This window comes from Protopterus annectens, chromosome 8.part0, assembly GCF_019279795.1.
Source record: "Protopterus annectens isolate FY-2018-M chromosome 8.part0, PAN1.0, whole genome shotgun sequence".
NCBI classification, from domain to species: Eukaryota; Metazoa; Chordata; order Ceratodontiformes; family Protopteridae; genus Protopterus; species Protopterus annectens.
The window spans coordinates 1,777,057,572-1,777,071,124 of record NC_056741.1 but is presented as its reverse complement, the minus strand read 5'-3'; the positions used below and the strand labels follow the sequence as shown (position 1 = coordinate 1,777,071,124).

General features: G+C 41.7%; 1 protein-coding gene across 1 annotated transcript in view; it reads right to left on the bottom strand.

Annotated features, from left to right (window-relative positions):
- Positions 1-13,553, bottom strand: part of LOC122809633 (vitamin D 25-hydroxylase-like) — a 734,566-nt gene that overhangs the window by 116,920 nt on the left and 604,093 nt on the right. Inside the window, exon 6 of the mRNA XM_044081269.1 lies at positions 1,270-1,408. Coding sequence (XP_043937204.1) covers positions 1,270-1,408 — 139 coding nt within the window. The remainder of the gene's footprint in view (positions 1-1,269; positions 1,409-13,553) is intronic.

Sequence of the window (13,553 nt, the reverse complement as noted above, 5' to 3'; positions counted from 1 at the left end):
AATTCATAAAATCACCATCTCTCAAGTTCATACCTAAATATTCTAAGTCAGAAAAACTGAAAAATAATGATTGCTATCAGTGCTCATAACATGTTTGATAAGTGCATTACTTTTATTAGAATTTGAGATATCATTAACGTATTTTAGTATTCGATTTTTTTAAACTGTAAATTAGTCTTGCCTACAAAAAAGCTTTACATTTTGATCACTTAACTAAACAGACAACATGTTTTGAAATGAATTATGACTGAATATTATTCTTGACAAAAGTTAAAAAAGTCTATGGGTTAGAGTCATAAAGGTTACTTTGAGGTACCGCTATTCACAGAGAGTCATGACAGAGATCTTTTCAACAAAGATCTGCAGCACCATGTCAGGTTATCTCCATGGCTGTGCTACATGCAAATAAGGCAGTCTGAGGGAGAAGCATAAGGTAATTAGCCCTCTCTGAACTGCCACCTTGAAGTCATTTACATGCCAACAGAGTCATAGAATATCTCAGCTATGTACATTTGCACGACTGCTCTCTGCATGTCATAGAAGGGAACAAAGACAAAAGGCCATGTTCATCTACTGTGGAAGAGAGATGTACTTGGGAGTTTTAAGAGGTGTGTGAGTGAATGCATGCATGGGGCTGCATGTGAGTGTGTGTGTGTGTGTGTGTGTGTGTGTGTGTGTGTGTGTGTGTGTGTGTGTGTGTGTGTGTATGTGTGTGTGTGTGTGTGTGTGTGTGTGTGTGTGTGTGTGTGTGTGTGTGTGTGTGTGTGTGTGTGTGTGTGTGTGATAGTTAACATGATTCAGAGATATGCAAATTAATCCATAATGAGGTATTTCTTCATTGATGCTAATGTATCATTGAATTGCATAATACTACATCATGGAAACGGGGCCTTTTCACCACAGACAAAGCCCACACTGGAGACCTTAATGAATACCTGGGTGAGATTAAAAATAAAATGAAATCTATCAAAAAGAAAACTCATATATGTATTGCATGACAGTAATAATGGAAACTATCATTAGGTTTGTTTCTGTTATGTTAATGTAGCTAACCTTGACAGTGATTAAAATGTGATGATTTAATAGAAATGTTTTAAAAAAGAAAAAAACATTTGAACATTGAAAGCAGAACAGTAAAAATGTTTGCCAACAGCAATTCTCAAAGTAGCTACAGGAAGCCAACAGCCATAATTTCACCAGGAGCACCTGTTTTTGACTAGTAAACTTGCCACACTTATGTGTATATGTATATTCTTCAGCCAATCTTACCTTGAACATCAGGATATGCTGCCATTAGCAGCACTGCCCACAGAGTGGTGTTGATAGTTGTATCAGTTCCACCTGCTATGAGGTCCCCCATCAAGAAAAATAAATTTTCTTCATCTAGGAAGGTTCCACTGTCTTTGCTCTGAAATAAAAAAATGACTTATTATTAATTTCATGGAAGGATAACTTTGTATACTTTCTATATACCTTCCTTTTCTTTGGTACATCTTGTTTGACATTTGGATGCTGTCTAACAATTTTGAAGCATTTCATCTAGATTAGTGCAACCAATCTCTACTTTAGTATGTAGCTCATATATTTTTTTATATCCATCATCCCTCTTGACCATTAAGCCTTCTTCCCGTTGCTCATTTGGCCCATGTATTCCTCCAGGTTAAGGGCTCTGCTTTATGGGTTTTTCTTCTCTTGCCCATGGAGGTGGGGGGTCTAGCTACTGGGAGTGGTGCTGTCCATCTTGAGGGCCCCCAGAGTCTTGCTAACCCTAATACACTCCCCATACTGTGCTGACATATTTGTCCAGCTGTGATAATGAAGAGTGGCCTGAGCATGTGCCCCACCCCAGGCCCATGTATTGGTTATCATTTCTGATTGCACCTCCACTAGCCTGGTGTTCCTACTGAGCTCTAGCCTTAGCCAGAGTTCAAAGATGGGCCACCTCCACATTCTCTCCTCCTGCAGGACAGCCATGCACTGTCAAGTGTCTTGAGACAGTAAATGAGTTTAAGTTACCTGAGCTGTGGCCTGATCTTTATCCCTCTGTGCCATTGGATAGGCTAGTTTTTACATTTTTGACAAAAAGGTAAAAATGTATTAAAGTTTTATGAAAGTTCTAAGTACCTTCCATTGCATGTGTTTGAAAATGAATTATGAACTACAAGTCTTGCAGCTATACGATATAATACCATTGTTAACTTCAAGGGCAGGTTTCAGGCAGTTAAAGTGACCAAAGCTGAGAATCGAACCCTGTACATTGTGTCTGTGAGGTTAACTCTGTAGTCTTTTTAGTGACTGTTGGAAGAGCTGGGTGGGGTGACAGAGAGGCATAACTTCTTCTGGCACACTCATGAAAGGGGAAGGACTTTTTTTTTTTTATTTTATTTTTATTTATCATTTGTTGACCGGGAAAGTCCGACTAGGTTCCACAGAGCCTGTTTTCAGCGGAGGCTCGGGGAGAAATGCTCCACAAGACTAAGAGGCTTCTGACCTATGGGATTTGTTGTCCCAGGATTTATGCAGGAATATGTCATATCTGAAGCGATCATTAAGTCAGGTGAGGATCAGGCATGACCACACAACCTAGTGGTCAAACCCTTGCAAGGAGCATGTAGGGGAGTATAGGGGAGTGTGTACGTCCCAGTAGAAGGGCATAGGTAGTTTTCACGCTGATTTAAATGCTCAAAGTGTTTAGTTTGGATCCACTACAAATTCTTGAAAAACCTTTCTCGCAAACAATGTGAGCATTTCAAACACATTAAAAAATTATCTTTCTCAGACAAACATTTTTTTGTAGGCAGTCAAAACCCCTTGCATCTCCCATGTGTTGGGATTTAGTCCCCCATTATTTTTATATACCAGTTCCATGACTCAGAAATTTCTGTGAAAAGATTAATCTGCTAGAAAGGGTGAAACATGGCTTGTATCACTGTGATCTCACATTTTGGCCATTAACTATTATAATCTATTTCAGGATTTGCATTTCTGGAACATTAATTGCTTCAGTATTCTCCCAGCTGATAAGATTTCAGTGACTTATAGATATTCTATTTTCTTCATACTGTTACCCTCATTTTGCTGTTCAGTCCCATGGAATGTGTTGTTTAAATCAAATGCACACGTAGTTTTCACATATCCTCTCCAGTCTTAAAGTCTTGCCCCTAGTACTAGCATAGTATGAATGGCCAGGGTTACATATTGGCAATAAACAGTGTAAACCAAATGTATTCCCACACTACTCTGGTTGTTTTAGTCAGTATGAGAAGTGGACGGGTGAGGAGTGGGTAATGCCATACCATTCAACCATGCCCTACTTACACTGTCTCTCCAGATAATACATTTTCTTACACAGGTTATGGGGTTGCATAGGCTAGATAAGTATACTGCTTTACAAGGTTCATGCCATGCAGTGGACCTTCTGTTTTTGATCCCCAAGTGCTGTATCATGAGAATTACCAGTGGGAAAATTTATACAAATTGCCTCTGATGAGATCTAAAATGGAGCAATATTTATAGGGGTAGGTCTAGCACTGCATAATCCAGAGACACTACATGTCTGTGTTACAGTCTAACTTTTGCATTATACATAAAATAAGATTTCATTGCACTATGTATGACTCTTTCATGACTTCCATGTTCCTTATCTAGCATGGAACATTGTCACATTTTATGAGCTATTTTGCTGCCATAGGAATTTTTTTCCTGTAATGAGGACCACTACAAAGCACTATTTCTTGGTGCTTCATTGTATAAAAAATAGCATTTCTTTGCATATATACTTATCTAGAGTGTGCATATTTCATACTTTTCCTAATGTATGCAATGACCCAGAATGTGCAGATTAATATTCATTTTCTAATGTGAGTGATTCAGAATGTGAGTGTGGCAAGGCTAGCCACTCGATGGTGTAAAATATGGCTCTTGGTGATTTGGTCATGTTGACTAATGTCGCCAAAATGGGTATGGGTAGTTATCGGTAAAAAGCGGGTTGAGGACTCGGCCTACTCTGACCTACACCTGGGACTCATGCTAACAGTGGGAGGGGTGCATGTGCCCCTATTGGCCAGTTTGTGCCTGCCATAAATCCCAGAAGCTCAGAGTCAATAAGCTACTGGCCAGCCAGTGTCTAGTTGCCTTGCCTGGGTTACCTGGGACAGCTCTGTTTAGCGAAAGCTGGGCATAAAACCATTCAACCTGCCAAACATGAACTGAGAATTGCTACAATTAATGTAGGTTCACTGACAGGATAATATGGAAGAGGCTGGACATTCTATGTATTCAAGAGACAAGATGGGAAGGCAGTGCAGCAAAGCCATTTAGCTTGGGATCCAGAGTTTACTACTCAGGAGGGGGACAGGCTAGAAATGGTGTGGGAATTGTGATGAGAGAGAGTCTTCAGAAGTCAGTGAGGGATATCATCAGAATTAATCATAGACTCATGGCAATTAGAGTCCAGTGTAATAATAGGGCAGTATTCATAATCTCAGCCTATGCCCCACAACAGTGTTGTGATAGTGAGAAAAAGAGTGCATTTGGACAGCAGTTGCAGGACCTACTAGATAAAGCAGGACAGCATGAATTGGTGTTGATAATGGGTGACTTGAATGCACATATCTGGACAGACAGAACAGGATATGAGGACTGAATGGGTCTGCATGGGTGGGGCAACAAGAATAAAGAAGGAGAAGCTATTCTAGACTTCTGTCTGCCAAATGGCTTGATAGTAGTCAAAACATGGTTCAGGATGAGTGACAGTCAACAAGATCAGATACAAGAGTATCCAACATGCAACTCAGGTAAACTTTCTCCTAGTAAGGAAAAGGCACTGGAGTAGAATCCATGATTGCAAAGTCATCCTCAGTGAAACAATCAGTGCACATTGCCACAATCAGCTGGAAGCAGTGGTCATAGAAGACTCTAAGCTCAACAGAGACCAGGCTGAAGACCTGGAAGTTGACTGGAGAAAAAATACAACAGTTCAAGGAATTTCTCAGGGGTCTAGCACCCAAGAAGGGGAGGAAATAAGTGGCGTTGAAGAAGAATGGCAGTGCCTAAAAACAGCATGTGTTAGGACTACAGAACAGACATGTGGCTGAGCCAGGTATGGAAATAAGGTACATAAGGAATACTGGTGGTGGAATGCAAAAGTCCAGGAAGTGATCAAAAGAAACAAGGAGTGCAGGAAAAATGGGAGATAGAAAAGACCTACCAGGCTAAGAAGGAATACTGGTAGGCTAACAAAGAAGTGAAGAAGGGAGTTGCAACAACAAAGAATAGGGCATCAGAGGAACTCTACTGACTTCTGGAAAGTGACTCAGTATGTGGTACAAAGAAACTATGTCAGGTTACAAGGCAAAGGCAGAAATATAAAGAAAACAGTCAGACACTCTTTACAAGGGATGGCAGCAACAACCTGCTCACAAGTCCACAGGACATCAAAGGCAGATGGAAGGAGTATTTCCAGCAGCTTCTGAATGAATAAAAAAAAACACAGAAGCTGTACTGCTCCAGAAACAGCCTATGATGAGAGAAGAAGAGGAGCCCACCCTAGAAGAAGTAAGAACAGCACTAAGGAAGATGAAATCAGGGAAAGCAGCAGGCTCAGATGACATCACAGAAGATATGATAAAGATGTCGGGTGAGATAGGGGAGAAATAGCTCCTGAGGGTACTCATAGCAGAGTGGAGAGAAAGGCATATACCAGATGACTGGAGAATAAGCATACTTATGCCAGTGTACAAGAACAAAGGGGACATCTACAACCGTGGACAGTACAGAGATATCAAACACCAATCACATTGCATGAAAGTTCTGGAGAGGGTGATGATAAACAAATATGCAGAGTAGTAGAATGTAATATGGGAGAAGAGCAGTTCAGATTCAGATCAGGATGCAGCACAACTGACCTGATGTTTGTAGTGAGAGAGATAGTTGATAAGAAGCTAGAGGTGAGGAAAGAGTCCAACTGGGCATTCTTAGTCATAAGTTCATAGGTTGGTACTAGACTATCGACCCTAGGGCCTATACAAGCCTAGCCATAACAATTCCCTGGATATTTCTTCCCACAATATTTACTTCTTTGGACCCCTGTCTAGCAGGGTAACTGATGTGATCCCCAAGGTGAATTTCCTATCTCCCATCCAATATCGAGGTTCCTTTTGAAGAGAGCCAAGGAGGTGCTCTGCTTGACATGCATGGGCAGTCTGTTACAGAGTATAGGGAGGCTCTGGGTCAGGAACCTATCCCTCCAGCATGTTTTGTTCATTGTGATGACATGGTTTAGATCTCTGGAGCATGTGGCTCTGAGGGATTGGGATTTCTTTAAGTGGAGCATGTCCAACAGCTCAGGGTTTGACATGGCCTTGTATGTTAAACAGAGATCACCTCAGAGTAGACGATATGTGACAGAGTATAGCTGGAGTTTTTTTAGATGGTCATCATAGGGTATCGGCTTTAGGCCTGTGATTCTTTTAGTGAGGTATTTCTGTGGCCTTTTCAGCTGTTGCAGATGTCTTGTGAGGTACATACCAAACAAGGTGTTGTACTCTATAATGGGTCTAATGAGGGATGAGTACAGTGGGACAATGACCTCCTTTTTTCTGGATGAAAAGCCCTTAGTGATGAGGTGTGCCACATAGAAGGATTTCCTGACTGTTGTGGTGATGTGGTTATCGAAGGTGAGACCACTGTCCATCTGTGTCCCTACGTCTGTCATCACATTTTTGGTGTTTAGTGTACTGCCACCTATGTGGTAATTCATGGGTACATGTTTTTTCCCAAAGGGGATAATTCTAAATTTCTTGGCATTAAGCTTGAGCCCATGACTCTAGCACCAAGCATCTTTTTCTGTAAAGCCCTTTTGTAAAATATCCACATCATTTGGGGATTCAATAATGGCTCCCAGTTTGCAGTCATCTGCGAACTTTGTTAGCCAGAGTCCCTTAGTGTTGGCCTGTACTTCAGAGAAGTAGATGCCAAACAAGAGCGGTCCCAGGACTGAACCCTGTGGTACTCCACTTGTCACCTGTCTGGAGCTGGATTTGGAGTCGGCTACTTTTACAGTCTGGGTTATGTCAGTAAGCCAGTTGGCAACCCATCGAGTGATGTAGGGATTTATGCCCAGCTTAGTAAGTTTATCTATGATTTCAGAGTGGAAGATTGTGTCAAAGGCCTTGGCAAGGTTCAGACAGGCTGTGTGGACCACCTTACCCTCATCCACAGCTCTGGAGACTGATTTGAAGAAGTCAATCAGGTTCAGGAGATGAGATCGGCTCTTCACGAATCCAAACTGGGTGGGGTCCAGTGTTTGAAGGTTGCCAATGTCTTTGTTTATAAGTTCCATGAAAATGCATTCCATGCCCTTGCAGATCAGGCTCGTTGGACTGATGGGACGGTAGTTCCCAGAATCCAAGGTGGACCTCCCTTGGTGGAGTGGGATAACTGTAGCTGTGCACCACTCAGTGGGCACGAAGCCTGAGTTGAGGCTTTGATTAAACATGACACTTAGGTAAGGTGCCAGTTCATTTTGCAGTTCATGTAGTACACAGCCTGGGATGTCATCTGGTCCCATGGATGCTGTATTCTTAGCTTTGGAGAGTGTGGTTTCTACCTGTGTGGCCATGATTACCAGAATTTGGCAATCCTTTGGTATTGAGATGAGCCTTTTAGGGGTTGAGAGGGGGGTGAAGTTGGCAGTAAATCGATCTGCCAGGATACTGGCAATATCCTTGGGATCAGTATATTTATTGCCATTCTGTTGTAGCTCAGAGCAGATCTGAGCATTGCCATTTAGATTCTTGACATAACTATAGAATGCTTTGCAGTTGTCTTTGGAATCTTTAGCAATTTTATTTTCGTAACTAGCTTTGTAGGATTTTATGAGGGATCTCAGCTTCTTACTGAGGCTGGTAAGGGAGTTTTTTTGCATCCTGGGATTTTCCTCTTTTCTGCAACAGTTTCTTCCTTCTGTTGTATAGTTTGTTTATGGCCGGGGACCACCAGATTAGATTCCTTTTTTTGGAGGAGAGTGTCTTGGTTATATTTGGGATGGCACGATTCATGCAGGAGCAGATGTGCTCATACAGTGTCTTAGTGTAGGATTCAGCAGTCAAACTTTCAGCTCCTGTCTGCATAGGTGTCATGAAGTTTGTCACTTCTGACTTAAGTAGCATGAAGTTAGCTTTGGAGAAGTTTTTTACAGAGGTTTTCTTACTGGGGGTGGGGACGGGATGTGGATGTCAAGGGTGATTAGCTTATGGTCAGACTTGAACAATGAGGGGGTGACCACTGGTGTGGAGCATCTATCTCCCATGTTGGTAATGACCAGGTCTAGGATATTGGAGCCCCTGGTGGGACAATGGATTAGTTGATCCTGGGCATTTGAATTTATAAATTCCAAGAACTCTTGGGAAAAGGTGTTGGTACCCGAGTAGTTTTCCCAGTTACTGGCAGGGTAGTTGAAATCACCAAGTATTAGGGTATTTGGTTGTATCTTAATATTTTCCAGTATGTTTAGAAAGGTGTAGAGAGAATCTTGGGGCATGGTGGGGGATCTGTAGCAAGCTACACTTTTGATTGCAGTCTTACCTAGTGTTAGTTGCACCTCGAGAATTTCAGATGCATTGTGTTGGGCAACTAGCCTGGAGGTGTGAATATCCTTGGTGAATATGGACACTCCTCCATCTTTAGTGTTTTGGTCTTGGTTTGGTGGCTGAAAAGTGTGGTAAGAGTTGTAGCCTGGTATTGCAGGGATGCTGGAGCCGTGAACCAGGTCTCAGTTACTGCACAGATATCGATGTTCTCCATTTTTAGGAGTGAGTTGAGAGAGTGCATTTTGAGGTTTAGACTTCTAGCATTGTGTAGCATTACTTTCAGATTTTGCATGCTTGTTTCTGTTATGGTGGTGGTTTTCTCCTTTGAACCTTGCCTAAAAAAGGCACTATAGGGGTGGCAAGAGCTTTAGCCAGTAACCTGAATCCCAGCGGTGACAAGTGCAGACCATCTCTGGCAAAGCATCATGGTTTGTTGATTATGTCTTCCCAGGCAAACAGATACTGGATCCCCTTTGAATTACACCAGAAGCTTAGCCAGTTGTTGAAGTCAGTCATTTTGTCCTTATACTGTGGTATCATTCTGAGTGAAGGCAGGATGCTACTCAGGGCTAGGACCATACCTGCCTGGGCCACATGATCCGAGAGCTCTTTCATGTCTCTTTTCTTGTAGACCAGCGAGGTACATATCAAGTCATTCACTCCAACATGGACAATGACAGAGTCGTATTTGTACTTGTTGTGGAGTGACTTGAGTGCATGCGTTATGTGGCTGGTCCTGGCTCACGACAGGCAGCTGACTGTAATTTTATCCTTGTTTAGCCTGGTGAGTGGGACATCAGTGTGCCTGACTATAGAGTCAATTATGACTAAAGTGTTGGGTACTTTTTTTGCCTTAGGGGCTGTTGTTGGGTGGCACACTGGTGTTGTGAGCTATGTGTCACTTCGGTTGTGACTGGTGTTTGTTTGCGTTTCAGCTTCGGAGGTCCTTATTGCTTGGGCAGGTTAATGTTAAGGGCCTCTGCATATGTGGGTTTAGTGTTGCTATGTGTGCGTGTTGATGGTGTCAGTTTTAAAGGGCTATGTGTTGCTTGAGGTGTAGTGCAGGTGTTAACCTTCTCTTGACTGTCTAGCACAATCTTGGCTGGAGAGAGCTTTGCTTCCAGTTTGGCTATGTAAGTGCATCTCTCGCAGGTTGTAGTGTTGGGTGGTAGGAGGATAGGGTTGTCTGTGTACACGAGGCAGTTGCTGCATTTCCCCAGTATGCCCAGATTCAACAGGTGGACAGGAGAAATCACCAGAAGCTCACCCTTGGACATGCCTGTTTAGGCGCTTTTTTTGTTAAGTACAAGAGCTGTTTTCCCTTACTTTTGCAAGGTACTTTGCAATTATAGGCTGTTTAGTGCCTACGATTAATTTCTCCTTATTAACAAGGAGAGTTGAGTGCTTGTATCAGTTTAAGGCTTCCTAGTGCTTTCCAGCAGGTTCTAGAGCAAGTGCTCTACAACAGGGGTTCAGATTTTAATGCTACTACTGAGAAACCAGCTAGTTCTAAGGGAAAATTTGAAGAACACACTTTATGGCACCTGAAATAGTTTAACCGTAGCCCCATGGTTCTGCACAATGTGAAAAACATACAAACACACATTTTTTTAAGCCAGAAAGTTAAAAGGGATAGAAATCAGCCCAAAATGACTAATAAAATTACAATTTCAGTGCTGGAAACAACTTCTCTAGTGTTAGATAGGCAGTACAATTCTCACCACTCCCACTGGTAAGCAGTAGGACTTCCTTCTACCACAGCAAGGTCTGGATATCTCTGAACACAGAAAATAAAGTCCTGAAACCAGCAAAGCCTGGGATCTGGACTATACTAACTAGGAAAGGTGGGAAATGAGCAAACAAGATAGTATTTTTTTTTTTTTTGTTGGTTAAAACAGGGTAAACAATATAATAATACAGTAAATAAAAACAGAAAAGGCTGACACACTTGAGAGTGTAGCCCTAAACAGTAAATGCAATTACAAATCTACAAAATTCTTGGAGAAAGAATAATAAAAGGTCCCAAGAAATCTAATCTGGGCAGTATTGCAGTGGTTTGAAGTCCCAGAAACATTGGTAGAATTAGTGCAGGCTATGTACAAGGACCCATTGACTCAAGTATCAACAGTGTTCAGCCTCACAGAGGGGATCCCAGTAGGAGTGGGTGTGCCCCAGAGTTCAGCTCTAAGCTCACTGCTATTCATACTGGTGATGGACTGCATTAGCAAACAGGTTGGAGGGGACAGATCAACAAAGTTACTGTATGCAGATGATGTGGCATTACAGGCAGACTCTTGGCAAGAACCTCAGCAAGGGATAGGGGAATTGAATGCAAAACTGAAGGCATGTGGGATTAAATTAAGCACAGATAAGATTGTGGTAATGGCAGCAACTTGGGGAAATTGGAAGAAGCTGAGACTTGAGATAGAAGAGAAGATAGTGGAACAGGTAAATAACTTCAAGTATCTGGGAGGGGTAGTTGAGGAGAAGGGAAGTCTAAATGAAGAGGTCAAAGCTAGAATCAGAGGGGCTGCAGCCAACTGGCATAATATAGTCGATGACAGAAGAATGCCAAAGAAGCTGAAGAGTAAGGTGTATAAGACAGTGGTGTGGCCAGCACTACTGTATGGTACAGAAACATGGACAGTAAAGGCAGAACAGGTGAAGAAGTTAGAGGTGATGGAAATGAAGTGCCTGAGAAGGGCGGTAGGATGCACACTGTGGGACAGATGAAGAAATGAGGACATAAGAGCAGAAGCTAAAGTAGCTTCAATTGCAGAAAATATCAAAAAGAACAGATTACAGTGGTTCAGACACATATGCAGAAAAGCAGAAGACAATCTGGTGATGAAGAATTGGGACAGATAGGAAGAAGGTAAAAAGAAACAAGGATGTCCAGCAAAGAGGTGGATGGATTGTGTGAAAGAAGATCTGTCACAGTCAGGCATAAGTGTTGAAGAAGGCAGGAGTGTGGCACTGAATCAAGAGAGATGGCAACAGTTAACATGATGCCCCGACCTCATGTAGAAAATGGGAAAAAGGGGGCTGAGGATGATGATGATGATGATCCAGAATATGCAGAATCTGTATACATTTCCCAATAATTCAGTGATCCAGAATGCACAAATTTATGCAACCATTTCCTAACATATACACTAAAGCAGACTGTACAAATTTACATATGTTGCCCAACATATACAGTGATCAAGAACATGCAGACTTACATACATTTTCTAACTATACAGTGGTCCAGAATGTGTAGACTTACATACATTTACTAACATGTACAGTGATCAAGAACATGCAGACTTACATACATTTTCTAACTATACAGTGGTCCAGAATGTGTAGACTTACATACATTTACTAACATGTACAGTGATCAAGAACATCTAGACTTACATACATTTTCTAACTATACAGTGGTCCAGAATGTGTAGACTTACATACATTTACTAACATGTACAGTGATCAAGAACATGCAGACTTACATACATTTTCTAACTATACAGTGGTCCAGAATGTGTAGACTTACATACATTTACTAACATGTACAGTGATCAAGAACATGCAGACTTACATACATTTTCTAACTATACAGTGGTCCAGAATGTGTAGACTTACATACATTTACTAACATGTACAGTGATCAAGAACATGCAGACTTACATACATTTTCTAACTATACAGTGGTCCAGAATGTGCCGACTTACATACATTTGCTAACATACACATTGATCCAGAATGTGTAGACTTACATACATTATCTAACATACACAGTAACACAGAATGTTCAGATTTACATACATTTCCTAAATGTATTCAGTGATCTGTAGTATGCAGACCTTATGTAAATGTTTTATAAAGCATATAGTGATCTAGAATGTGTATATTTACAGACATTTCATAATCTATACAGTGATCCACAATATGCAGAATTCCATAAATGTGTGTCTAGAGTATACAGGATGTGCAATTTTACATCCATGTTTTCTAATGTGTACAGTGATCCAGAATCTTCAGAACTTGCATATATTTCCATATGTATACAGTGACATAGAATATGCAGACTTACACAAATATTTCCTGATATACACACTACAGCTGACTGTGCAGATTTGGATGTATCACCTACCCTGGATTCAAGAAGCTTGGCGCAAGGCCGGCGTTAGGCTTGCGCCGACCGTGCGGCATGAAGATGGTGCAGTAGCGCCAAATGCATATTAATGAAGGCGCGCTGCCACCACAGCCACGTGCATAGGAAAGGAGCGCGAGTGCATAGGGCTTGTTGAAGTGCCACATGGAGGCGTGGAAATGTCAGCTGTCAACGTGCAACCTAAAATGCTTGCATATAACAATTTGCAAGCAATAGTAATCATATCTGTCAGTGTCCGTGGATACTGAAACGTATGCAAAGCATGCAAGACAGTTCCTGCAAACACAAAATGAAGAAGCAAACACAAATGCATGGTAGGGAATAACGGGTCCCTATCCCGCGAACAAATGACATTGAAAACAGTGTGCCTGTAGTCCAACGCAGTGTAGATAGTTATACCAAGTGGAAGTGAAATGCATCATATGTTAGCGCGCCACCAATAGGTATGTATAGCCCAATGGTCAGGGTCACCAGCTGACCCATATTGTGAGGGAGGGTACACAGCTGGGCAGATGTGTCCATAACAAAAAACACGATAAATGTAAATATCTAGCGACCATATGACCGAATTATCTCCCACAATGCATGTAATAGTCACATACAATAGGTATGTCCATATTTCACATACCAAATGTGACAGAAAATAGAATAAGCATGTAAACGAAACAGAAGGAGCATATAAACTGCTACAACAATAAGGCAGCATGTAGGCTGAAAGGAACAGTATTATCCATAGCATTGACTGTGGGTACGTGTTGTCCAGTACATTCGGATATGTGTCCGGAATATATCCCATCCTGGACATA